The following is a 25,635-nucleotide window of genomic DNA, read 5'->3' as shown; positions in this document are numbered from 1 at the left end:
GATTTATCTGCTTGGTTTTAATTTTTTGGATACAGTTCTTATATTGTTTAGTCTGGCCTGGTGCTCACTGTGTAGCCTAGGGTGCCCTCAAACTCACTGTCTTCTCCTATTCTTTCTCTGGCGATGCCCAGGCTCGCTCAGACTCAAACGCATAGAGAGTGGCTTGCCTCTAGGGCTTGCAGGTGTGTACCACCCACCCATAGGCTTTGAGAACATGTAAGTGATGTAGTTGTGTTAATGTAATTGTTGAGTTGTGGCAAACCTGCTGTGCATATGCCTCTCACATCTATATCCAGCCTGCTGTGCTGACTTCATTTCCCCAGAGTTATTTACAGTCTTGTTATCATCTTCATGGTCTGCTGGTAGAACCTTGGAAGGGTCTCCACTACTCTCAGAACTGCTAGCTTTCTGATCAAAAAATACTGCTTATAAGATAAATGTGAAATATAAATGAACATCATCCAGATTAATAAATGGAAAATTTACTTTTGTTTTCTCTCTAACCCTAATATATCTTTGTTTGTTTGTTTGTTTACAAAACCAAAAAGGAAAGATTATAGGCAGGGAATCACAGTTGTCTGTAATTCTGGTACTTGCTTAACTTTCCACCCATTTGCAGGCTTTCACAACAGTCCACGTCACTCAGATGAACCACGCATGTGCAGTTAGTCAATCTCCAGCCTTTTGTTTCCCAGTCTCTTGTGGTACTTGGTATCTTCAGCTTGTCTGTGGTTTATTCTTTTCAGGGTTCTGATCCTTTAAGATTACTGATTCATTGCCATCCTTTTGATAGTAATCACTTGCATGGTAACTGCTCAAAATACATTTCGAATGAACAAATAAATTAGTTTATCATGCTAGGTAAGTGTATGTGGCTGTTGCATCTCAAAGTTTTCCAAGTTAATTCTCGTATTCTCTTATAGGGACTCAGAGTTTTTATCAAGAGCATAATGATGATATTTTGTGCCTCACTGTAAATCAGCACCCCAAATTTATCAACATAGTGGCAACTGGCCAAGTAGGTATGTTTCTGTATTTCAAAAAGAAATAGTTTGAAACATTTATTTTGTTCTAATAATTTCATACCCTAGGAAAAATAAGTGTATTAAATTGTGTATTAATTGCTTGGAATGCATGTGTGCATACAGAACCTAGCCCGATTACCTTATGCTTGCTGCCAGGTAGCTTTCTAGTCCTTAACTTTGGTTGTCTGAGTTTGCTTAGACTATTCAAAATGTAAACTATCATATAAATAGTACATTTTTAGCTTTATCAGGGATTTCTGGTCAGCTGAATGGCTGCATTCAATACTATATAAAAAAGAATAAAAAGGGGAGCTAAGAAATTAACTAGACCAGTGGGGACAGAGCCCAGTGTTCAGCAAAGGTTAAGCTGGGTAAGAGAGAATGCAGGTCTGTTTTACACTGCACTTTAAAGTGTTTGTTTGGCATTAATATTGATCAGATTCACTACTGGTTTGATGTACCTGTGATTTATTTTTAACTTCTGTCAAAAACTTCAGGGCTAATGACTCAATGAGTAGGAAGGCAGGTATTTTAGATTGACAGAGACTACCATGAAAATGCCTTACAGATGTGGGCCGTCCACTCTACTTGTAATACCCATTATTGAAATTACCGTGTTTGTTGGGTATAAGTTAGTCACAATTGCTACATTCACTTCACTTGCTTTCCTGATGTCTTTATTTAATTTTCCATGTAAATACTAAGTTTGTTCTTCTCTGGGTTCTCTGTTTCTATAGCTATGCCACATAGAGCCCTTGTATTTTCCCTTCTATAGAGTTTCCTTTTTATTTATTTTTATTTTTTTATTTTTTATTTTATTTCATTTTATTTTTGGATTTTCAAGACAGGGTTTCTCTGTGTAGCCTTGGCTGTCCTGGAACTCACTCTGTATACCAGGCTGGACTCGAACTCAGAAATCCGCCTGCCTCTGCCTCCCAAGTGCTAGGATTAAAGGCGTGCACCACCACTGCCTGGCCTTTTTTTTTTTTTTTAATTAATTTTTCAAGTAAATCCACAAAGTAATAGATTTTATTTACAAAGTAAATGATATTATGACATCATCGTGTATATCATTATACATTTTCTTTATTGTTTATTTGTATGGTGTATGTGCGTGTGTGTGTGTGTTTGTTCATGACGATACCAGAAGAGTGTTCTCCTACTCTGTATCCTTTGCATTTGAGAAGAATTCTCAAATTGCATTCTCTCTGAACCTGGGACTTGCCTTGCCTTAGCTAGGCTAGAAACCAGCAAGGCCAGCAATCCTCCTGTGTCCACCGCACTTAGGGCTGGGGTTACAGGCATGTGTGGGACACTAGTTTGTTACATGGAGAGATTATGGACCAAGCCTGATGGCTCAGCCTGTAATGCTCACACTAGAGAGTTAGTGGCAAGAGGATTGAACCCCACAGCTTTATGCCTAATGAAGTCATTCAACTTTTCTTTAGAAAGCTTGCTTATAAAATGGCCCTTTAAAAAGAACAGACGTCAGCGCCTTTGTGAGTTCTGTCTCATTGACCCTTGTTCTTGGGCACATAGACAGTCTAACCACTCATTCCCTCGACTTTACCTTCCATCTTTGGAGACAATGGTTTTCTCAGTGACTTTCTCCTAGTGTTTTTCTTTAAGAAGGACCATTTTGTATATCTCCCAGCTGTATTGTAGAGGAGTGAGATATGCATGGAGAAGGAAATTGCTTCCCAGGGAGAGCCTTCTCTGTACTGGACTATGTCTTGAGTCTTTGAAATCCCAGAATTCTCTATAAAAAAGGTTCTGAGCCGGGCGTGGTGGCGCATGCCTTTAATCCCAGCACTCGGGAGGCAGAGGTAGGCGGATTTCTGAGTTCGAGGCCAGCCTGGTCTACAGTGTGAGTTCCAGGACAGCCAAGGCTACACAGAGAAACCCTGCCTCGAAAAACCAAAAAAAAAAAAAAAAAAAGGTTCTGAACTTAACTTTGGGCTTGCCTGAGCCTCCTCTCAGTCTGTCTGGTAGCACGTTGTACATTCAGCATGTGCTCTCATAAATGAGGACCAGGAGGTAGTTAGCTTTCCCTGGTGACAGTGGATGGAATTTGGGGATTCCATGCTGAGATGCATGTCTTAGCCAATTTTGGCTACTAAACAAATACCCGGACTAGGTGCTTTAAGAGAAACAAATAACACATTTTTCACTGTTTTGGAAATTGGAAGCTAAAGCTAAAGGTGTCAGCATGATTGGATCATGGTGAAGGCCCCCTTCCTGGGTTATAGACGGCCTTGTTATATCCATATTGTCTTTCTGCTTTTCTCTGAACTCTTATCTGATCTTCGTTATGAGGGTCTACCTTCATGACCTAATCATTCCTGAATGTCCCACCGCCTAATACTATAGTTGAGAATAGATGACATCATAGGAGCTTTAGAGGAACACAGACATTCATTCCATAGCAGCAGCACATAAGTGCTTCCATTGTTCCATGTGGTGTGGGATATAGCTATCTGCTAAGGAGAGGCTATGTTGTATGTCCCCAAATTTATACCAGTTCTTCTAGGTACAAACAAAACAAACCCCCAAAAAACTGGGGCACTGGGGAGAAGGCTCAGCAATACTTGATGCAATATGACAAAGACCTGAGTTCAGTTCCAAAAACCATTTTTAAAAAAGCCAGACATGGTGCCATACACTTGTAATCATACCATTGGGCATACAGGCCAGTGGGTCCTTGGAGTTTACTGGCCATCCAGCCTAGTCTACTAGCCAAGCTCCAGGTCATTATGAGCCTGTCTTAGTCAGGGTTTCTAGTCCTCCACAAACATCATGACCAAGAAGCAAGTTGGGGAGGAAAGGGTTTATTCGGCTTACACTTCCATACTGCTGTTGATCACCAAAGGAAGTCAGGACTGGAACTCAAGCAGGTCAGGAAGCAGGAGCTGATGCAGAGGCCATGGAGGGATGTTCTTTACTGGCTTGCTTCTCCTGGCTTGCTCAGCCTGCTCTCTTATAGAACCCAAGACTACCAGCCCAGAGATGGTCCCACCCACAAGGGGCCTTTCCCCCTTGATCACTAATTGAGAAAATGCCCCACAGCTGGATCTCATGGAGGCATTTCCTCAACTGAAGCTCCTTTCTCTGTGATAACTCCAGCTGTGTCAAGTTGACACAAAACTAGCCAGTACATACACCCAAAGAAAGAATGAAAACTCATTCATAGGATGTTAATATATGTAGATAATGGAAGTGAGTGCCTTCTTTCAGTCCACTCAGTTCTGTATAATAACCTAATTTTGCATAAAATATTTTATTTAAGTAACTTAAAAATTATGGTTGTGTTTTACAAATTTACTGTTATTATCCATATTATTATAAATAACTGTTTTTACTTATTCATCATTATAGGTGATTCTGCAGACATGTCAGGTAAGGAAAACAGAATGCTTTTTGCTTTAGTTATACAATGGTACATGCAAATATATTCCTTCTCTAAAAGTCCAAGCATCTTACTGCTCCACATACGACTTATAGGATATTAATGACAAATAACATCATTTTTTAATCTTCAATACTAATAGTATTTTTTAAAAATGGTGTGGGGACTGGGAAGATAGCTGAGTCAGTAAAATGCTTGCCTCACAAAGGTGAGTACCTGAGGTGAAGAACCCCTGTGAGAATACCAGGCATGCGGGTGCACACACAATTCCCAGCAGGAGGACGAACCCTGGGGTTTGCTCCTCAGACAGCAAAGCCGAATGGGAAAGCTCCAGTGTCAAAAATAAGGTGGACAGTACCTGCAGAAGAGGGAAGCCATGTCACCCTCTAGCCTCCACACACAAGTACATGTGTGCATGCCTACATACGCGCACACACACACAGAGTAATAAGTGTTTTGACCTCTAAAGTGTGCCTGGAGCTATTCTGAAGATTTTTCTTCCATCACATATAGTCATCACACAAATTGCTGTCACTAACCTGCTAATATATAGCTATACAAAATGTATTAATTTATAAGCTATTTCTGTTGTTGAACATATTATAGCAACAAATCATACACATGTTTAAAAGTAATTTTTATAACTAATTTGACCATGGCTTCATGAACTTAAGAAAGCAATTAAATTAATATATTTCTATTTTATATGTCCATTGTTTTTATATACTGAAATGTACTTATACTTTTCAACTATACTTTCATTTTTGTAATACATTAAGTATTAGCAATTTAGTAAGAAAACCTTCCCCAGAGATTTGTCCTTTGCTCTTCATTAGAGAGCAGTATGGTCTGTGCTTGACTACTCCGCTAATTAGCAAACTGCCGCCGCCCTTGGGCCACGTGCAGCCCAGCACTTGCTTTGTATAGCACATGAGCTGAAGATGGTTGTTTTCTTTTGTTTCTCTTTTTTAGTTAAACCAATTTGGAAAGTTGAGAAAAAAAAATCAGGAAACTCATGATAACAAAAATCATATGGAATTCAAATTTCTGTATCCATAAATAAAGCATTATTGGGCACAGCCGTGCTCTGCATATCATCACAGTAGCTTTGGTAATATCTTGGCATGGTGGAGTGGTTATGTTCATCTCTCTCTGAGACTAGATAGGACATTTCAGCACTGTGCACAAGTAGAGTTCCACAGTGGGATTTCACAGATCATAAGCACTACATAGAGGCCAGTTGTATAGCATTTTATAGAAGTAACTTTATGGGGGGTTCTGCCCCACTCTAGCACACATAGTTCCCGAATAAGAGACACAGAAACCTGGTATTTTTATTAACAAGCTATAAGCCTAACCTGGGCAGGTTCTGAGCTATTCTAACCCCCATCTTAGCCACAGGCCCAGTGTTCCTTGCCAACTGACTCTTGTTTTGTTTGTCCTGCTCCATGTGTGTCCTCAGGGAGGTTTTCTCTTGGCCATGTCTCATGGTCCATCCTCATGGTCCATCCTGCCTCCTGGAGACCTCCTCCTCCCCCACCTTCCTCCTTCTCCCGTGGTATTTAATTTATCAAATAATTGTGATAAGTTTCCCTCCCCTGCTTTTTTAAGGCAAGAGCTGATATATCTAAGGCTAGCCTTACATTCCCTATACATCTAAGAATGACTTTGGAGCTCTCATTCTCTTGTCCACACCCAAGTCCTCCGAATATAGAAAGAAGTATGCTAGCACACCTGGTTTTTACATCATCCTGGGAGTCAGAATCTGTGCTTTATCCATACTAGGCAAGCACTCTACCAACTGACGTAAATTCCAGTCCCCAGAGTTCTCACATATAAGTAATTCATTTTATTATTGGTAAAACTTTTATATATCCATGCTTTACAGTTGGATAAACCGAACAAAAGCTTTGTCTGTCTCATTTAACTGCTTTATTTGAAGGGTTCTTAGATTTATCATGGTGTAAAATGTCCAAATTTATCAGAATTTATTTTTTAAAGACCAGAATTTCCTCCTGTATCAAATAATTCCAGGAAGCTTATCTTCTGTAATGTTTTCCATCTTCACAGTTTCTAATTCGAGCAAATGACTTTGGTGTGTTGAGTGTTTTCATAAGAGGGCTTATATCCTGAGTCTGAATTAGCTGCTGAATTAACTTAATCTTTAGGGTACACATTGAGAAGAAGTTAATACAAAACTAACCTATGACATTTTAGTTTAGAAAATAAGAGAAGCAGGGAGATGGAGTTCAGTAGAGAGCACTTACTCAGCAAGCATGAAGCCCTCGCTCATTTCCCAGGAAGGGCAGGAAGGGATGCAGAGGGACTTAAAGAGCTGCAGATAGGGCACACCCCTTTAAGAGTATCCGTGTTATCTATCCAGTGGTGTAGTGATTTCAAGTGTGTGTAGCCTTTTCCCAGATTCCCATCTATGTAGTTAAATTTCCCACGGACATGATGCGTTCATCTGGTCTGCCATTTGCAGCCTGTTGGTTGCTTGTGCTTTGTATTGCTTTCCGAGGATATCAGTGTTGTTTACTTGTGTGCATCATGTGCATTGTTTTAAGTGTGTGTGGTTTCCATAGAACCTCTATGAAGACTGAAAAATGTAAAACTGGATTTCCCCACTCCAGAGCCTTGCATTACTAAGCCTGTGGTCTCCCACTGACATCTGCTTCCTGTACTTATGCACACAGCTTGCTTTGACAAACTCTGGATATTGCCTGTTTTCTTTCTCTAAATGCTCTTTTCTTGAGAGTGCCATTTATAATGTATCCTGAAGGATTCTGTATTTTTCCCTTTCCTTTTCTTTTTATTTCCTTTTTTAAAATTTAGCTTCAGTTTTGAGCTATTATAAACTACATCCCTTTAGCACATAACTGTCTCCATATTCTGAGGTGGGTGTATGCTGGGTTCAGAAGTGGAAATGTGGAGATGGTTGTAACTCTTAGATTTTATCTTTGTGCAGCTACAGCCCCATCTGTCCACATCTGGGATGCAGTGAACAAGCAGACGTTGTCTATACTAAGATGCTCCCATTCAAAGGGTGTGTGTTCTGTCAGCTTCAGTGCTACTGGGAAGCTGCTGCTGTCTGTAGGGCTAGACCCAGAGCACACTGTGACCATTTGGAGATGGCAGGAAGGTAGGATGCTTTCCACTTATGTAATTAACACAACAACAACAACAACAGCAACAACAAGAATATTAGGCAATATGGAAGCTGCCTTTTAGCATTTGTCTTAAGTTGGTGATTGAAACCATTTTTGTTATAGTCCTATAAAACACATAGCACACAATTGGCAGCACTGTGGTATGTGCCCCCTTTAAAAAGCCCTGTAGCCATAAACTCAGAAAACATGAAACAATGAAGCCCATTTAGTATTTAGAATTACTTGCTATGATTTCCCTTTGGTAAGAAAGCATGTCTGTGTTTTTGCTAATAATTTGTTTAGTTCTGAGGTATCCCAGGCATGGGGGCACTTGCCTGTAATCCTAACCCTCAAGGGGATGAGGCCAGAGGATTGCCATGAATTTGAAGCCAGCCTGGGCTACATGTCAAATTCAAGAAAACCTAAAATATAATTGAGGCCCTGTCTTTAAAACTGTACTAATATCCAGTCTAGAGCCTGGCACATGCTACATGAGTAATCTGCCACTGAACTACATCCTTTATCCATAAAAAGATACACACATACACACAAACACTCAACACATATGCACACATCCTACATATACACACAGCACATACTGCATAGATGACCTGCTTCAGAACCACATCCCTTACCTGTAAAAAGACACAAACATACACATATGCACATATGACACACACTACACAGGTTGGCCTGCCACTTTCCTTTATCCCTTAAATGATGAAAAGATGCCCTGTGTAGCCCTGACTGCCCTGGAATTCACTGCATACACACTACCTAGCTTCAGATCCACAAAGATCCACTTGCTCCGATCTCCCCAGAGTGCCAGCATTGAGAATGGAAACCCAATAAAATAAATTCCCTAACACACTCTAGACAGAACACTTAATTTCTATGAGAAATTAATGGAGACATATAGAAAAATGTATGGTCCTTAAAATGTCCTCTAGTAGCCCATTAAGTATATTGCAATGAACATGTATGTACTGTGATTATAGGCCATGTGATTGTTAATTGTTTTAAACTATGCAATTTGAGGAAACTGTTAAGTCTGTTAATTAAGTTAGTGCTTATACTAACCTGGAAAATTTTGTTGTGTCTTCTGTACCAGGGGCCAAAATTGCCAGCAGAGGTGGGCACAACCAACGTATTTTTGTAGCAGAATTTCGACCAGATTCAGATACCCAGTTTGTCTCTGTGGGTATAAAGCACGTGAAGTTCTGGACCCTGGCAGGAAGGGCTCTTCTCAGCAAAAAGGGGCTTCTGAGCACCCTGGAGGATGCCCGGATGCAGACGATGCTTGCTGTTGCATTTGGTGCAGTATGTCTGTTAAAGTGCTGTGTGATGGTGTGATCTTGAATTTGTCTTACTGTACATTCATAAACAGCATTAATACTGACTGGGAACTGTAACCCGGCAGTCATTACAAGTCCCAGTCAAGGACATAAATCATCTTTTTAAAAGTCTGATCCTTTAACCATTAAGGTGTGGCAGAAAGTGAATGAGGTCATTACTGTGGTGTTGGCATCCTTGGATCATTCCTATTCTCCAAGGCTTCATTGGCTGTGTGCTTGTCACCTCTGCAAGCGACGAAGCAGAGCCTCCTAGTGCTTCCTCCTGCACCTCCTGCAAAGGAGGGGAAGTGAAAAACCAGGTGGTTTCAGGGCAGATTTAGATGTAAAGTGTCCTTTGTTCTGTCACTGGGACCTGTTCATCTTGTGGTTGGAAGTGCGCTGGGCCACTGACTCATTCAGGGGAGCGCAGTCCCTGCCCTTAGTGGAGGAGTCAAGAGCCTCTTGCTTTCTGTCATTCCATCCACTTGTGTCTGCAGTTTATAATCGCATCTCTCTCCTTTAATACCCTGCCCTGGCTAGGCTTTCAAACTCTTTGGTTCCACAGAAAACTAAGTGGACTTTTAAAAAATATGTGGGCATTATATATTTTAAGAAAGGAAGTTACACGTCTAGAACAGTTGAACACAATTTTTAAAAAACTAACAATATCAAACAAATGGAACCTCTTGTATATTTTTATATTTGTATATTTTGTATATTTTTTTTCTGGAGCAATCACTTGTTTCCAGAAAAAAATCCCATGTTGGAAAGACCCTGGCATTTGATCTGCCCATGCAGATGAACTTTCTTCATTTATAAAATTACTTTGTACCCAAGTGTCCATTTTTGGTCAAAATAAATTAGCAAACAAGCTTGACAGCTAGTACAGGGGGCGGGAGGAGTAGCTTTTTAATATGCGAGACAGCAGTGTGGACAGAATGTCAAGTCTGTGTTCAGCACTTCTCAACTGCTGTAAGTACACACGAGAACACAAACCTGCAGACATACTTACGAGGAGCCCTGTGAGGAGAAAAGGAGGAAGCATGCTCATGTGACTGCAGCAAGGCACCAAGTAGTGACTTCCTGCATCTGCAGGAGTTAGTGAGGTCTCTAACTTCACTGTAGGGAGATTTACTTTCTATAAAGAAAATCCTTAAATAAGGGGGTGGGGGATGCTGGAGAGATGGATGACTCAGTGGTTAAGAGCATCAACTGCTCTTCCAGAGGTCCTGAGTTCAATTCCCAGCAACCACATGGTGGCTCACAACCATCTGTAATGGGATCTGATGCCCTCTTCTGGTGTGTCTAAAGTCAGTTACAGTGTACTCACATAAATAAATCAAATCTTTAGAAAGGGAGGGAGGAAGGGAGGAAGGAAGGAAGGAAGGGAAGGAGGGAGGAAGGAAGGAAGGAAGAAAGGGAGGGAGGAAGGGAGAGAGGAAAGAAAAGAAAAGAAAAGAAAAGAAAAGAAAAGAAAAGAAAAGAAAAGAAAAGAAAAGAAAAGAAAAGAAAAGAAAAGAAAAGAAAAGAAAAGAAAATCCTTACCAAGCTCATGCTATTTTCATCCCTATCTCTAACTGCCCCTTGTTTTTACTTCTAGTGTTCGGTGACCTTTGACTTAGTTACTGGACAGCCAAAGGCACCTATCAAAAGAGCAGTGCAAGCCAGAACTACAGTATTTTAGGAGAGATTTACCCAGGGCTAATCTCACTACTAAAGGACAGACTTGAGAAAGGGAAGAGCCTCCCGGAGCAAGGCCTCACTTCAGCCTCCTGCCCTGGGTCGTGTCTCCCAGCACCTGTTGCATGTGCTTTGTCAAAGCAGGTGACCTAGCATCCCACCCACATAGAGGATGACATCTGTGCGAGCTCTCTTTGAACTTTTGATGAGTTTGTCTCCCCCCTTCCCCACTCCTTTTCAGAATAACTTGACGTTTACAGGTACCATCAGTGGTGATGTCTGTGTGTGGAAAGATCACATATTGTGCAGAGTGGTGGCTAGAGCGCACAATGGGCCTGTGTTTGCCATGTACACCACCCTGCGAGACGGACTGATTGTGACCGGTGGCAAGGAAAGGCCGTGAGTCCCTTTTCATATCCTAGCTGTTTACACATTTGCTCTCTACCCAAGGCTTACTGAGGTGTTGGAGGCGCTTCCTTCTAGGCTGTGCAGGCTAAGTTACTCATGTACTTCTCCTTCATTGATATCTATGTAGACTCTTTGGATTCTCTGATTCTTGTCTTAATTCACTTTTCTGCATTTCATTTTTCATTTATTTTTTACATTTATTATGTGGGAAGGGATGGAGGAAGGTATGTGCCCCAGCCCATGTATAGAAATCAGAGGACAATCAGTGGGAATGGTTCTCTCCTTCACTGTGTGCATTCATTCCAGAGGTCAAACTCTGATAGTCGGGCTTAGAGTGTCTGTGCCCACCGTATCATCTTGACAGCCCACTGTTGGACATTTTACACACACCTGAACTGCAGCCAGAGTTCTACTTGTCTGAGACAGTTGTCCCTCTGATTAAGAATAGTGTCCCAAGTCCATGTTTGCTTGCATCAGTATTGCTGACAGGACATGAAGGGAACCCTTTACTATAGAACCCAGGTTGCATCTTGATCCCCTGTTGTCTCCCCACTGTAAGGTTTCTGTAGCTATATGAGCAAGGAGTGAGAGGGTGCTGGAGACGGCCTTGGGAAATCGGTCTTCTAAGACCTTAAACAGAAGTGTGAGGAGAGACCTTCAAGTCACTTTCAAGTACCTACACTGTAACCAGACACTTAAAACTGATTTGTAGGCTGAGGTGAGGGCTCAGGGAGTAAAAGTGCTTGCTCTATGTGCCTGATGACCTGAGAGTCAATCCTAGAACCCACAAAAAACTGGAAAAGCCAAACCAAGTAGCATAAGCATTTGTAATCCCAACACTGCCCCATGGGATAAGCCAGATGATCATTTGGATCATCTGCAAAGAAAGATATCTAAAACATGGTGGAAAGGGAAGCCTGACACATGATGGAGGTGCACACTGGCCTGTGACCACACACACACACACACACACACCAAGACATGTATGCACAGAATTTAAAAATCTGTCAAAAGTCAAATTAAGGCTGGGTGTGGTGGTGCACCTGGGGAGCAGTGGCAGGCGATCTCTGAGTTCGAGGCCAGCCTGTCTACACAGATGTTGCCACAGTCACATAGTGTGACTGCCTCAGACCCTGTGCTCCTTCCTCGCAAAAGACAAAATCCATTTGCTACCAGTGTAGTCACCTGCAGAGTAGAAATGACACAGCAACTGTGAAGGGCAGTCTCTCCTGCAGGTTGGAGCCCAGTTCTCTACTGAGCAGGAGGCCGTTTCCTTCATGGGAAGCTGTTTTCTCCAACTACAGCAAACAAACTGAATTATTTTTCAGTTCTTTCGAGAGAAACTCTATAAGTCGCTCTACTTCACCCTTTCTATAGTACTCGAAAGCCAAGTGTCTCCCACTGCACACTGCCTCATTCCGCACCTCCACTCACCCACTGCCAGCTACACTGTCTCAGCAGCGGATCTTAGTGATTGTAGAAGTGTGATGTCCTTTTGGCCCTTAAAGGTAAAATCTGTGGCACTGCATCTATAATCCTCTTTTTGCTTTGTATTTTAGTTATCTTTCTAATGTTAAAAATGTTTTTTTTTAAAGTGGTTTTGTTGGGCTGGTATGATAGCTTAGCATTCCTGGAGATGGGTTTAATCCCCAGGTAAAGAGGTAGAAGGGGGCAACAGATTCCAGAGTCGTCCTCTGACCTCCATTATCACCCCATGGTATGTACACATACACACAGTTATTTTAAAAACGTGGATTTTCTTAGTGGAGAGCTATAATGAAAAGTGCATTGGGATGAATCATGGACTAAATACAATTATGCTTGTGTCAGAAGAAAATTTTATTTCACAAAATAAAATTAACTGAACTGAGTATATGTATCTTGATTGAAATACAGTATGTATCCTTAAACTTCCTGAAAATTTAGAATACTGGAAGTTATAAATAAGGTATTTAAAATACTCCTGACAACTAAGTGTTTATAGTGAAAATTATTATAGTGGTCAATTATAAATACTTACCTGGGCTTTGTTTTTTATATACCTAGGTCAAAGGAAGGAGGCGCAGTTAAACTGTGGGATCAGGAACTGAGGCGATGCCGGGCCTTCAGGCTTGAGACAGGACAAGTCACAGATTGTGTTCGGTCTGTGTGCAGAGGCAAAGTAAGGTGTTCCTTGAACCAGTGTGATGCAGCAGAAAATAGAGAGCAGCTGTGATCCCCGCGCTTTGCTTAATAAGCAATACTCAGTGATACATAGTGGTGCTGTTATTTGCTGTTCACTAACACAGAAAACTTGTGTCTAAACACTACTTAAAGCTCTGTATTGTCTTGAATCTGCTGGTTGAACTATGGTAAGATAGGGTTGACAATCCTCACTATTGACTATTCACTTTACATCCTGACTTTTCCCCATCCCTCCTCTCCTCCCAGGTCCTCCTTTACAAATCCTTTCCCTCAGTACCTGCTCCGCTTTTCCTCAGAAAAGGGAAAGCCCCCTTGGGTACCCTGGACATACAATTGCCATAGGTCTAAGCACATCCTCTTCTACTGAGGCCCAACAAAATAGTCCACTTAGGACAAGGGGATTCAATGGCAGGCATCTGAGTTAGACAGCCTTCTGGTTTTTTGTTTTTTTATTACTCACTTTTAATTAGAGCAGCTCTTTCCATGTAGCTCCAGCAACAGCAGATTGCCATGGTGCTCCTGGCTGACTCTGAGGAATTCCTCCCTTAGAGACCCCTGTTCCTGTGTGAGCAGGAGCTTGAGGTGCACTGCAGGAAATGTCTGGCTGTGAGCTGTGGGCCTCTGTAAGAGCAGCAACTGCTCTAAAGTGCTCAGACATCTCTCTAGCGGCTTAAGCAGTTTTAAAATTAAAAATTTAAAGGTTTTAAAATGATGTCATTTACTTATCCTGCACTTAAAAATATACCTTTTTATTGTAAGGTGGCTTCTGAGAGGCACTGTTTGTATCAATGGGTGAGGGATGAATACTGATGAGATTAAACTCAAAGAGAACCCACTTTGGTCTTGCCTTAGCTTCCTGGGTGCTGGGATTAAAGATGTGCACTCCATACTCAACTCAGCTGTTGTACATGCTTGAGTTCAGCTGTCTCTCAGAAAAGGATTATTGTTGTTTAAAAAGTCTTAGTAGCTGGGCACCACCTTGAATCCCAGCACTCAGGAGGCAGAGGCAGGCAGATCTCTGAGTTTGATGCCAGCCTGAGCTACAGAGTGAATTCCAGGACAGCCAGGGGAACAGAGAAACCCTGTCTCAACCTCTCCCTCCCCACCTCAAATAAAAATAAGTATAAATAAAGTAAGGGGGAGGGGAGGGGAGGGGAGGGGAGGGGAGGGGAGGGGAGGGGAGGGGAGGGGAGGGGGAGCGAAGTCTTCCTGATGAATTGGGGCAGAGGTTTGGTTTGTTTTTAAGTGCATCCAATTCTTGATTTGCAGTTAGGGGAAAAAAAAAACATCAGATGCCCTAGGACTTTTCCTCTTTCAGGGTCCCTTAATTTCCCCTATTCTGCTTCCCTTAAAAGCAACAAAACCTCACACATCTCTGTAAAGACTGTCCTGCACTTGCACTGCAGGTCTATAAGTCGCATGCATGTGCTGTCCTGTCTGTATACTTAAAGCCTAGTTACGTCCACTTTAAAATTTCTACTATTGAGACAAGTCCTTGCTGTGTAGTCCACGCTGGCCTGGAATTTGCAGTCATCCCTCCTCAGCTCCGGGTGTTGGTATTATGGGTGTAGGGCACCACACCTAGCAATTCACTAACTTAACTAAAAGATGAATTCCAGTTCTTTCTCCCTGTGTCTCAGTGCACTTATTTTCCATTCTGGAGGTCCTAAAGTTGTCATAGTCAAAGCCAAAACTCTGCTACTGAAGCGTGGCAGGGCATCATACTAGTCTCTAGCACTGACATCCCATGAAGTAGCCCAGCAATGTTGCACTTGTGTGGCCCTAGGAATAGAAATGTTTGTATGAACTAATGCTCGCTTTATAACTATATTAGCTCAAAGCATGTAACTGTTTTATAGCATTAAGTATATTGGTCCCTTTGTATTTCAGGGCAAGATACTAGTTGGGACAAGGAATTCGGAAATAATTGAAGTTGGAGAGAAAAATGCAGCATGTAACATTTTAGTTAATGGCCATGTGGATGGGCCAATCTGGGGACTCGCAACACATCCCTCCAGGGACTTCTTCCTTTCTGCTGCTGAAGATGGGACAGTGAGACTCTGGGACATTGCTGATAAAGTAGGTACAAACACTTTAATGAGAGGTTATAGTTTTTAAGAAGTGGAAACACTCAACTGCTAGCTTTAACTTGGTATTATTTAGAGGTGTGGGGAAATTGATTTTGTTTGTAATTGTTTCCTGTGACTCTTGCTTCTTATGCAGAAGATGCTAAACAAAGTGAATTTGGGACACGCTGCTCGGACAGTGTGTTATAGCCCCGAAGGGGACATGGTGGCTATTGGAATGAAAAATGGAGAATTTATTATATTACTTGTGAGTTCTCTAAAAATATGGGGAAAGAAGAGAGACAGGCGATGTGCAATCCATGATATCAGGTTAGTCAACAGATGGAATAGATTTTCTAGTTGATTTTTACAATGACCACTATGAACATTAAAAAACTTGCCCATGCATCCAGATTAAGTCCTCATAGGCTAATACCTTATTTTTTGTCATATGGGGGGAAATCATACCTATGGCTTCATGCCTTTGACGCAAATGCTTTATTTCTTGAGCTACATACCCAGTGCCTATCTATCAGTTGCATGCTGGTGTGGCTATATATTCTCCTTGCTAAATTAAAAATCCCAGTGAGCCTCACTGTACTAGACATGTGCAGTAAACTCACTGTGCTGAGAACTATTTTGTACTGTTTGATACAAGAGATCCAGCAGCCATTAAGAAGTCTGAGAACCAAGGTTTAATTAATCTTGCTTAATCTCAGCAAGGTTTCACAGAGCAGCTGTGGCCTTCCTCCCCTCAGCTTCTCCTGACTGCCTTTCACCCACCTTCCCGGAATCTGCATTCCTGGCTCACTCATTTAGCCAGTACTCACTGAATATCTATTTCCCAGAATTCAAATTAACCAAGCCTTCTTCAAAAGATTACATTTATTGTGTGTGTGCATGTATATACATACAATGTACATTTAAGGTATGCACATACCACAGGGTGCACAAGTTAAAGTCGGAGGACAACTTAGACAAGTTGGTTCTCTTTCTTTACCACATTATGTCCCAGGGATTGAACTCAGGTTGTCAGGCTTCATAGCCACGCACCTTTATCTACTGCGTGGTCTCTGTGGCCTTTAACCCTTTCTTGATCCTTTTGTTTCTTAGGGCTTAAACTAATTTCCATAGTGGCTACCCTTACAAAACGCTGTGCAAATCGATAAGATTATTGGGTCCAGGTCTCTCAAAAATGGGTGTTTTCAGCTGAAAAGTCCTCCTATAAAATAAATCTTAAGGAACTTAAGCATGTAAAACTTTTAACTGATTTTCCTTCGCCCTTACAATGTCTCTATTCTCAACAGGCAGGACCCATGGGACATTTTTAAAGACTGAGTTTGTCTCATGACTGATAGGGGAGAACATTTATATTTTAACAAATACTCTTCCAGCTTGAAGTTGTCATTCCACCCTCACAACCTGAGTGAGCTAAACTGGCTATTTGGATTTTAAGACATCATTTTTCTGTCTTATGAAGTATATTATCTTAGCAATTCTGGAATGTTAATTTTTATAGTTATTTTGAAGCTAGTCATGGAGGTGCACACCTTTAAGCCTTGCACTGAGGAAGCAGACAGGTGGATCTCTAATTTTGAGGTTAGCATGGTCTATAAAACAAGTTCCAGAACAGTCAGGAAGTATTACACAGAGAGACTCTCAAAATTACAAAAGGAAATCAAAAGTTATTTTAAACTTAAAATTGGAAGAAACATTTAATATATAATCAAAATGTAAAAACCTTTACTAAAATGTTAATAGGCAAATAAAATCTGCATGTTTGATCAGTTATCTTCTAGGTAACTTAAAGTTCTATCAAACATAAATTGATTTTTAGTTGTTAGGGTAAGTCTCTGATCTTAAAAACAGGTAAACCACTACATGGGACCTAACACCTTTTTTTTTTTTTTTTTTACATTTTATGTGTTCAGATTTAGCCCAGATTCCCGGTATTTGGCGGTGGGTTCCAGTGAGAACTCAGTGGACTTTTATGACCTGACATTGGGACCCACACTTAACAGAATCAGCTACTGCAAAGACATTCCAAGCTTTGTCATTCAGATGGACTTCTCTGCAGACAGCAGACATCTCCAGGTAGGACACTAGTACTGCGCTCAGTGTGTACATTTCCTTAGAGAATGCACTGAAAGCCACCTCTCCTTAGATGTTATGTTTTCTGTAGCCCATTCTTTGTGAAAATAAACTTACTACTTATGTATATACATATTACAGATTATGTATATAATTATCATGCTCATTAGAAGACTTTGTGACCAGTGATCTCATCATTCAGTGGGAGTCCCAAATACTAGCCTTTATCGCTGTGCATTAGACCTCTGCTCATTCTGTACCTGCTATCCTCACCTGCATCTCCTTTCCTTCTAGTTTATTGTGGGTTTTGCATCCTCAAGATGACACATACAACTGTGTCTGCTGGTAATGGATTTGCCTTTGTCTAATAAATTTTACCTCTCATTTTGAGAACAGGTTTCTAGTGGCTGCTATAAACGGCATGTCTATGAAGTGCCTTCAGGAAAACACCTTGTGGATCATGCTGCCATTGACAGGATCACGTGGGCTACCTGGACTAGGTAAACAAGTAACTTGAGGTTTGTTAGAAAGTTGGAAAATGTGGACTAGGGATGAGGCTCAGCAGTAGAGTGCTTTTCTAGCACAAACAGGCCACATGTTTGAACAGAATGCAGGAAAACGGCCTTAGGCATTTTGGCTCAATTCTTGTTGTCCTAGCATATGAGAGGCAGAGTGAATTCTTTTGGGTTCTAGCAGGTTTGATTTACATAGTGAAATTGAGGCTACCCAGGGATATATGGCAAGACCATTTCAAAATACAAAACAAAACAAATGTAGGAAACTCCTATTTTTTAATTTATTTTACAAGGGAATATATGAGTTTGTTATCTGAATTCTTAATGGCATGCTGATTCTGGGACCCTTTCTGATTCAACACTGTCCTACACTTTATCAGTTTCCATGGCTCAACAAGTTCTTGAGAAGAACTTGTATAATGACCTTGAAGATTTCAGGCACTTTCCTAAACTGTCAACGGCAATGCACATCTTTAACCCAGCACTCGGGAGGCAGAGGCAATAGATACAGCACAGACATTTTAATCATTAAACAGACCTATCTGAGGTACATTTGCTTTCCCTCTATTTAGTATTTTAGGAGATGAAGTTATGGGAATCTGGTCCAGACATGCTGAGAAGGCGGATGTCACCTGTGCCTGTGTGTCTCACTCAGGAATCAGCCTTGTGACAGGAGATGACTTTGGCATGGTTAAATTATATGACTTTCCATGCCCAGAAAAATTTGTAAGTCTGTGTAGCATTTTGTATTACTTTCGTTGAATCTTAGATGAGTCACCCCTTTCCCCCCCCCCCCCAACACACATATTTTAGAATGTTGCGGTTCTAACATGAAAATGCTGGAATTTTTATTTCTAAGAGTTTCCTCAAACTTCAATAGCCAAAGTAACATTTCCTAGAAACAGACCTTTCATGCTAGGTGTGGTGGTGTCCAACCTTTGATTCCAGCACAGCAGATGTGGGGCAGAGGGGCAGAGGCAGGCAGGTAGATTTCTAAATTCAAGGATAGCCTATGTTTTGTCTCAAAAAACCCAAACCATCCCCACAGTCTTTGGAAACTCGTAGGAAAGTTCTGATGAGCTTTTATGAATCAAATCTATAATAATTAATAACAGACTCCAGCCCCTCCCCGTTCTTCAGAGAAAAAAATATGACTGCCTAAATGACCTAGTTTGTTGTACACAGACCTGTAAACTTTACAAGAATCCCTGCTCTAGTGATGAATTGTGCTTTGTTGTTGGAACCTTTGTGTAGATCCCTGCTGAGGGGGCTTTGTTTCCATTTCAGGCAAAGCACAAGAGGTTCTTGGGTCATTCCCCTCATGTGACAAATATTCGATTTACCAGTGGTGACCGGCATGTTGTCAGTGCTGGAGGCGATGACTGCAGGTCAGTACTTGGTCAGCCCAGGAAGAGCAGGATTACCTTTCAGCAGTGAAGACTTGGTAATTATATAGATGTGGCAATCAACACAGCCAGAACTTATCAGAAGATAACTAGTAATTTCAAAGCCATTAACCTCATAAAAACACACCAAAACGAGTTATTGTAGCTGGCAAACTCTTCTGAAAATCTAGAATGTGATAAAACTCCTTGTCACTTTTTTCTGATTGCAGTTTGTTTGTCTGGAAATGTGTACACATGCCTCACTGAAAGGTATGATGCTGAGAAGACTAAACAAATCTCACCTCAAGAGACCAGTTCCACGTTGGAAAAACCAAAACCAAACTGCATGGTCAAGTGGTGCTAACTGAAGACTGTGACAGGGAGGGATGTGCAGAATCATCCACACAGCAGCACACAGACAGACAGTTTAAAATGCTTGCTGTATGTACCAACCTATAGTCCACACACTGCCAGATAATTACACTGCAAGAAATGACTGAGTATTTATTTGGTAAAAGCCAACCTCCTCCTCTTATTGAGGAGTGTGGAATTTTGGCAGACTTGCCCAGGAGACTTTTAGGGTATAGCAGTCTTAAAAACAAAAACAAAACAACTTCATCTCATTTCTAACGTTTCTCCTTAAGGTTTGTTCGATGAAATATTTCACCCTTATAAAGGAAAGGAATAACCAACCATCACCCGAATCTGTTTTCAAAATGCAAAGATTTTTCTTAAGGGAACTTACATTAATAAAGTACCCTCTGCAAAGGCCACTTTATAGCCTGAACTAAGGATAGATCCAGAGTCAGCAGTACATGGCTACTATATTTTCATTTTGAGCTGTGTTTAGAAGCCATCTCTATAAAATTATGAATCACAATTATGGCCTCGTTAATAGGAAAATAATACAGTGAACTTCATTTCCAAGTTTTCTTAAGGTTCTGTGATAGCCAGAGCACTTAACTGAAAGATAATACTGCATATTTAAAGGTATGATCTAACTAATAAACATTTGTTTATTGTGTAAACACAAGCATTAAATTCATATACTAATAACTGGGCATAAAATTTTATAGTTTTGTATTGAGAAAAATAATTTAATTAGATGTATGCCACCCTATAAGGCTATTTTCCAAAATGACTGACTCCAGGTTCATCTGAAGAACTCAGTCAGAGTCCTTCCACTTAATGCTGCCAAAGACTGGGACTTCCTGTCTAAGACTTTGCTGTTTAGCCTCACTAAAGTTTCCTCAAGATGAAAAGTCCAGTAGACTGCTGCATAAAAATTTATTTTTCTACGCGTGAAGACACTGAGGATGCTCTACTGGCTGTTTCCACTTTTATTTTACTGTGTGAGTTATTGTTGTAGCATTAGACTCCAACCCCTCAGGCTTCTGGAACCCTGTTTGGTTTGATATGTTTTCTATGGCTAAAAATATTGTGACTATTAAAACCAGAAATGAACACATCGCATCAAGGAAGTTTTGTCTAAGCAGTGCTTGGAGCATGGTCGGTTTTAAAGCTGATGAGGAGATTGCAAGAAACTTAAAGCTTAAGATAACGTTTCTAATGCTCATACCGAATGGTCCGTCTAAACTGGCGTTACATAAAACGGTAGTCAATATATTAAAGAATTCCTATAAAAAGGAAAATACTTCAAATTTAAGCATGGTATATAGTTCTAAGGTTTTTCCCTCTGGACAATTTGCCAGCTTTTAGTTACAGAATATTCTTAATTCTGTAAAAGTCTGTAATGTTAAGCAAGTAAACCATAAAGTAAAAACTGCTTCCACTATTTTTGTCCTTCAGTGTGGCCAGCCTGGTAAGTCAAGTCTTTGTCACTGCAATGGTCAGTTCTGTGACTAAAGACCAGGGATCAGGCTAACTTTTGAATAGTCATCACATGGCCACCAACTGTGAAAAAGGTAATGAATCAGAGAACCTGCCCTTTAGTTGTTAAACCCAGAAAATTATGGTGTGTGCCTGCAGTATATGAATTAATAGCCCAAGACTGCCACCAGCTACTGTGGTCCTACTAGTTTCCTACATAAATGCATGCCAGAGCACACAGTCCACTCCAGTGCTCTCCATTACCAGCCATCATGCCTACTTCTTCTCTGGGTGACTCCTTGGAGTGTTTCATTTAAAACAAGTAGTCAGTAATTGCTTTAGGCTTAGAGTAAGCTTGTCTATAACTTGTAGAATTAAACAATGAACCATTTAAATGTAGGGCTAGGGCACACACATACAGCTCAGTGCTTACCTTGCATTTGTAAAGCCCTGGATTTAACCTCTAGCACTACATAGAAATGAGGCATGCCTACAATCCCAAGTGCAAGCACAGAATCAGAAATCCAAAATCATTCTTAGCTACAAAGTGAATTTGAGGCCAGCCTGCAAGTACATGAAAAAAAAAATTTTAAAATGTGTTTCTAGTCACCGTTCAGTAACAGAAAACAATTAGATTGTCACATGTCATTTCCTTCTAAAAAGCTAAACCATCTAAGCCCTTGTTCCCTGTTTCTGGTCCTTTACTAGACAATTATGAGAAGACATCTACACGTATTTTTTACAAAGTGGTAATGGCCTAGTTCCAGAAATCGCACGACTTTAAACAAAATTCTTTAGCTCAGAAGCAAAGCTAGAATGAACGCCTTAAATTCAGTGTCCTCACTGTATGAAGAGTTGCCATTTCACCTGAACCTGTGCAGCAGGCAGCTTCAGGCCCTTGTCTCCTTTGTTCTTTTGCTGTTTCTGATCTTCACCCTCTGGGGTTAGCATGGTCAAGGCCAGTTTATCAAATGGTTGAGTAACTAGCTAATGCTTTTATCTTTCAATGGAAAGGCAATGACCACAGTAGAAGGCTGGCTTCACATTATTAAACACAGATTTTTATAGATGTGACTTTATTGTATCTTAACAGTTAAATTTGGTCCTCAAAATGTTTGAGCTTTTATTATATCCCCTTTGCTAACCACCTTTTACACTTTAATTTTTAAAACAACAAGTTTTTGAAATCAGTTGTCTGTTATTTAATTCTAAAACATGACACATCTTGCCTTAACAGTTTCAAAAACCACACATAAAACTCCATAGTACAGTAGGCCAAGTTTTACCCTTCCTATCTCTGCAATATAGTTCTGTCATTTAAAATATACCACTTAAATCTCAACTTCTACATTTCAAGAATGATCTTTAGTAATAACATATTTTCTGTGGAGTTATTTCTGATGACATTTTTCAGAATATGGGAATATATACGTATATTTATATTCTTGTGAGTTCAAAGTCTGTTTTCTGATACTTTCTGTACATATGCCTGTAAAAATTTTTGTATACTTTTGTGATAATGTAGTCCCTCCAAAATTACTTAAGAATGACAAGCTAATAGTAAATGGGAGCATTTCAAAGAACTGTCCATATATTTCTACATCGTCATTCCAACTCTGCTCACCCTTTATGACCATGTCTCTGCTCACTTTCAGAAAGGCACGGGACCTCGGTCCACTCCACCAAAGTAGCACTCAAAATAAAGTCTGCATTATGCTTCTCAGAAGAAAGTCATTTAGACACTAAAAAAAGAAATTTAAACTAGTTGTTCCAAAGCTGCCTCAGTTTCAAAGCCTGGCCACTGTTACCACGCTGGGTTACAGACACTGCATTACCTTTGGGGAAAGCTAAAAAGTGCTTCAGCTCTGAGGACACTGGCCTTCCCACAGCACCGCAGCCCTAAGCTGCAAGTACCATTACCAAAAATGATTACTAAACAGCAATGTACAAACATGCCGCAAATGTTTTAATAGAATTTGGCTTTTCTTTAAACTGTCTTTTTCATAGTCAAAACGAACAAACAAAAAATGTTGAAACCACTTAATAAACTTACAAACTTGAAAAATTAGACACTTCAGTGGGGCAGTAAAATTCGTATTATGAAAGCAATATATTCTAAATTTCAAAGACGTGACAAGTTCTGTAGAACATCTCTCATCAGAAGATGGAAGCTTTCAAACTGTATGATCTTCTGCCAGGTAGGACTAGGGCATCACTCACTGGATAAAACCAAAATTTTTACGTTAACTGCTTTGCATATAAATACCATATACATTAGCTAAAAAGTTTTGTCTTTAAATAATTCAATTATGCAGTTTAACTTCTAGGCCACAGTAAAATATTGTGAAACTTCAGTCTAAGGAAACTGACGTGGGATTCCTTTTATTTTTTTATGTATGTGTGAGCACACACGTGGAACCCAGAGGTCAACCTCAAATGTCACACTATTTATACCCTTTCAAATTCAGGGACTCTCAATGGCCTGGAACCCATCAAGTAGGCTGGACTGCCTTCCCAGCTCTACATACTAAGATGACCCACATTTTTACATGGATTCTGGGAATCAAATTTCAGATTGTCAAGCTTGTGAGGTAATATAAGCACTTTAGAAACCAAGCAGTCTCCCCCATCCCTGCCTTGAGACTGCTGATCAGTGTGTATAATACACCCACACAGACCATTCTGCTGGCGTTGGTGTTGCATCTTCACTGTGTATGCTCACAAGTTTTTAGAAAGGCTGAAGGGTGGAGCTCACTGGGTGCCTATTATGCATTAGGCTCCGGATTCAATAATTAACACCACAAAAAAAGAACCCATCTGGAGATGATGTAGACTATAAAAAAAGTCATCACTGGATAAATTTGGTTCGTGTAGTAAATCATTTTTGCTAAGGAATTCTTTTAAAATTAATTTTAAAGGAACAGGGGAAGAAATAAAATTCACTGTCCCTCAGATTTGTGTGCTTATACAGCTGAAGAACATAGACAGTAAGATGTAATTCTAAATGACATCAGAGTTTAAAAAACTAACTTAAATCCTCACCTGGTTTGAGGTCGAATCCATTTCAAGGCATGTCTTGGTGGCACAGTAATGGTGGGATGATAAAATGTGCAGTCAGGTCTTGTACACTGAGTATTAAACCTACAGTGCTGAACAGAAATGAGAGGAGGAAACTTAAAATCTTCAAGCTAATACAGGAACTGCGCACGTGAGATGAGGGTGAGCACCTCACTCTAACGCTAACACTCCACAGTAACACCCCTAAAAGCCTTAGAAAATACACACAAAACCAGACATACACGTAACTTAAAACGTACACAAAAATGAAACCCAAGCTTCAGAATGAGAGATTACCACTAGAACCATTTTTTAGAAAATAAAACTTCTTACTTTTGGATGGTAGAAGGGACATTCCATTTTCTTACAAGCAGGGAAGTAACGGCAGAGCTGGCCATTAGAAGACGGTGCTGGTGACGACACTGACAATCAGAATAAACAATGCTCAAATCTATTTTGGCAACATCATTTTTTAATGCAGTCTACTAGTAAGGTTAGAATCATTTAATTTAGAACAAGTTTTCTCAGTCAAGATAAAATATAGCAGAGTTCTGTAAGAGAGGCAGATTTGTTCTTTACATACTAAAATCATTTCTAAAACTATTCTTTTGTTGTTTCCTATCACTTAGAGCCAGAAAATGTTGTTTTCTACTTTTTGACCTGACTATAACTGCACAAAGTTACTAACCTGGTTTTGGAGTCAGTATCGGGGCTCTTCTACTCATGTGAGTGAAGGGACAATCTGCTTTAGTACACTTTGTGTCATATTTACAATTTGGATGCACAAACAAACATTTCTCAGCAAATTTACAGTTGGGAAAGGCTCTATAAAACAAAAACAATTATTATTTATATTTAACATCTCAATGACTTAGGGTTTTTTTTGGGGGGGGGGCTGTTTTTCTTTTTAGAGGGACTTCACAAACACCATGCCCGGCTGGAAAGATAGCTCAGGTTTTACAAGCGCCTGCTGATCTTCTAAAGAACCTGAATTCAGGTCCCAGTATCAACACTGGGTGGCTGCTACTAACTGCCTGGACCTCCAGCTTCAGGGGATTCAATGCCCTCTTCTGGCCCCTGGAGGCACCTGCACACATGTGACATCTAGTCTGCCTGTCTCACATACACAGTAATAATGGACTAGGAACATTGTTCCATGGAATACTTCCCTGATAAACATGAAGAAGCTCTGGCTTCAATACTCTGTGGTGGGAGTGAGGAGTAGGGCGGGGCAACTAGGACTTTGTTAAAGGATACTAAATACCAAAATAGAACACAAGTGTATTTCAGATCTGGAGGAAGTCTAACATGTTGCAACTCAAGGCAAGACACTATAAAATAGATTTTGAGTCATAGTTCTACTTTAACAGAATGTCAAAACCTAGATTTCACTTCTTCTCCTTTTATAACTTTTTAATAAAAATTTTTATGTGCATTGATGTTTTGCCTGCATGTAAGTCTGTGTGAGGATGTCAGATTCCTTGGAATTGGGAGTCAAACAATTG

The 25,635-nt window shown here is 40.4% G+C and overlaps 2 protein-coding genes across 7 annotated transcripts in view; one reads left to right on the top strand and one right to left on the bottom strand.

Moving 5' to 3' along the window:
- Eml5 (EMAP like 5) overlaps window positions 1-20,707 on the top strand; it is a 114,606-nt gene extending 93,899 nt beyond the window's left edge. For 2 of the 5 annotated variants that reach the window (XM_085830612.1, XM_085830610.1), the window contains exons 31-43: window positions 924-1,022; window positions 4,401-4,421; window positions 7,400-7,573; window positions 8,692-8,900; window positions 10,836-10,993; window positions 13,049-13,163; window positions 15,077-15,265; window positions 15,410-15,582; window positions 17,184-17,346; window positions 17,740-17,843; window positions 18,431-18,584; window positions 19,146-19,246; window positions 19,474-20,707. In XM_085830612.1, the coding sequence (XP_085686738.1) occupies window positions 924-1,022; window positions 4,401-4,421; window positions 7,400-7,573; window positions 8,692-8,900; window positions 10,836-10,993; window positions 13,049-13,163; window positions 15,077-15,265; window positions 15,410-15,582; window positions 17,184-17,346; window positions 17,740-17,843; window positions 18,431-18,584; window positions 19,146-19,246; window positions 19,474-19,510 (1,697 nt within the window). In that variant the 3' untranslated portion in view covers window positions 19,511-20,707. Of the gene's footprint in view, window positions 1-923; window positions 1,023-4,400; window positions 4,422-7,399; window positions 7,574-8,691; window positions 8,901-10,835; window positions 10,994-13,048; window positions 13,164-15,076; window positions 15,266-15,409; window positions 15,583-17,183; window positions 17,347-17,739; window positions 17,844-18,430; window positions 18,585-19,145 lie in introns of those variants that run through there. The other 3 variants (XM_085830611.1, XM_029484855.2, XR_015045253.1) reach the window with 2 other exon arrangements.
- A 2,309-nt stretch (window positions 20,708-23,016) lies between these two features.
- Window positions 23,017-25,635, bottom strand: part of Zc3h14 (zinc finger CCCH-type containing 14) — a 38,394-nt gene continuing 35,775 nt past the window's right edge. For both annotated transcript variants that reach the window (XM_021178630.2, XM_021178631.2), the window contains 4 exons: window positions 24,819-24,955; window positions 24,464-24,552; window positions 24,116-24,222; window positions 23,017-23,292 (listed from right to left, as the gene is read on the bottom strand). In XM_021178630.2, the coding sequence (XP_021034289.1) occupies window positions 23,286-23,292; window positions 24,116-24,222; window positions 24,464-24,552; window positions 24,819-24,955 (340 nt within the window). In that variant the 3' untranslated portion in view covers window positions 23,017-23,285. The remainder of the gene's footprint in view (window positions 23,293-24,115; window positions 24,223-24,463; window positions 24,553-24,818; window positions 24,956-25,635) is intronic.

The sequence above is a fragment of the Mus caroli genome, unplaced genomic scaffold, assembly GCF_978045245.1.
Source record: "Mus caroli unplaced genomic scaffold, Mus_caroli_1 scaffold_14, whole genome shotgun sequence".
Taxonomy (NCBI): domain Eukaryota; kingdom Metazoa; phylum Chordata; class Mammalia; order Rodentia; family Muridae; genus Mus; species Mus caroli.
Note: the sequence above shows the minus strand (reverse complement) of the source record. Positions and strands in the feature narration are given on the sequence as shown.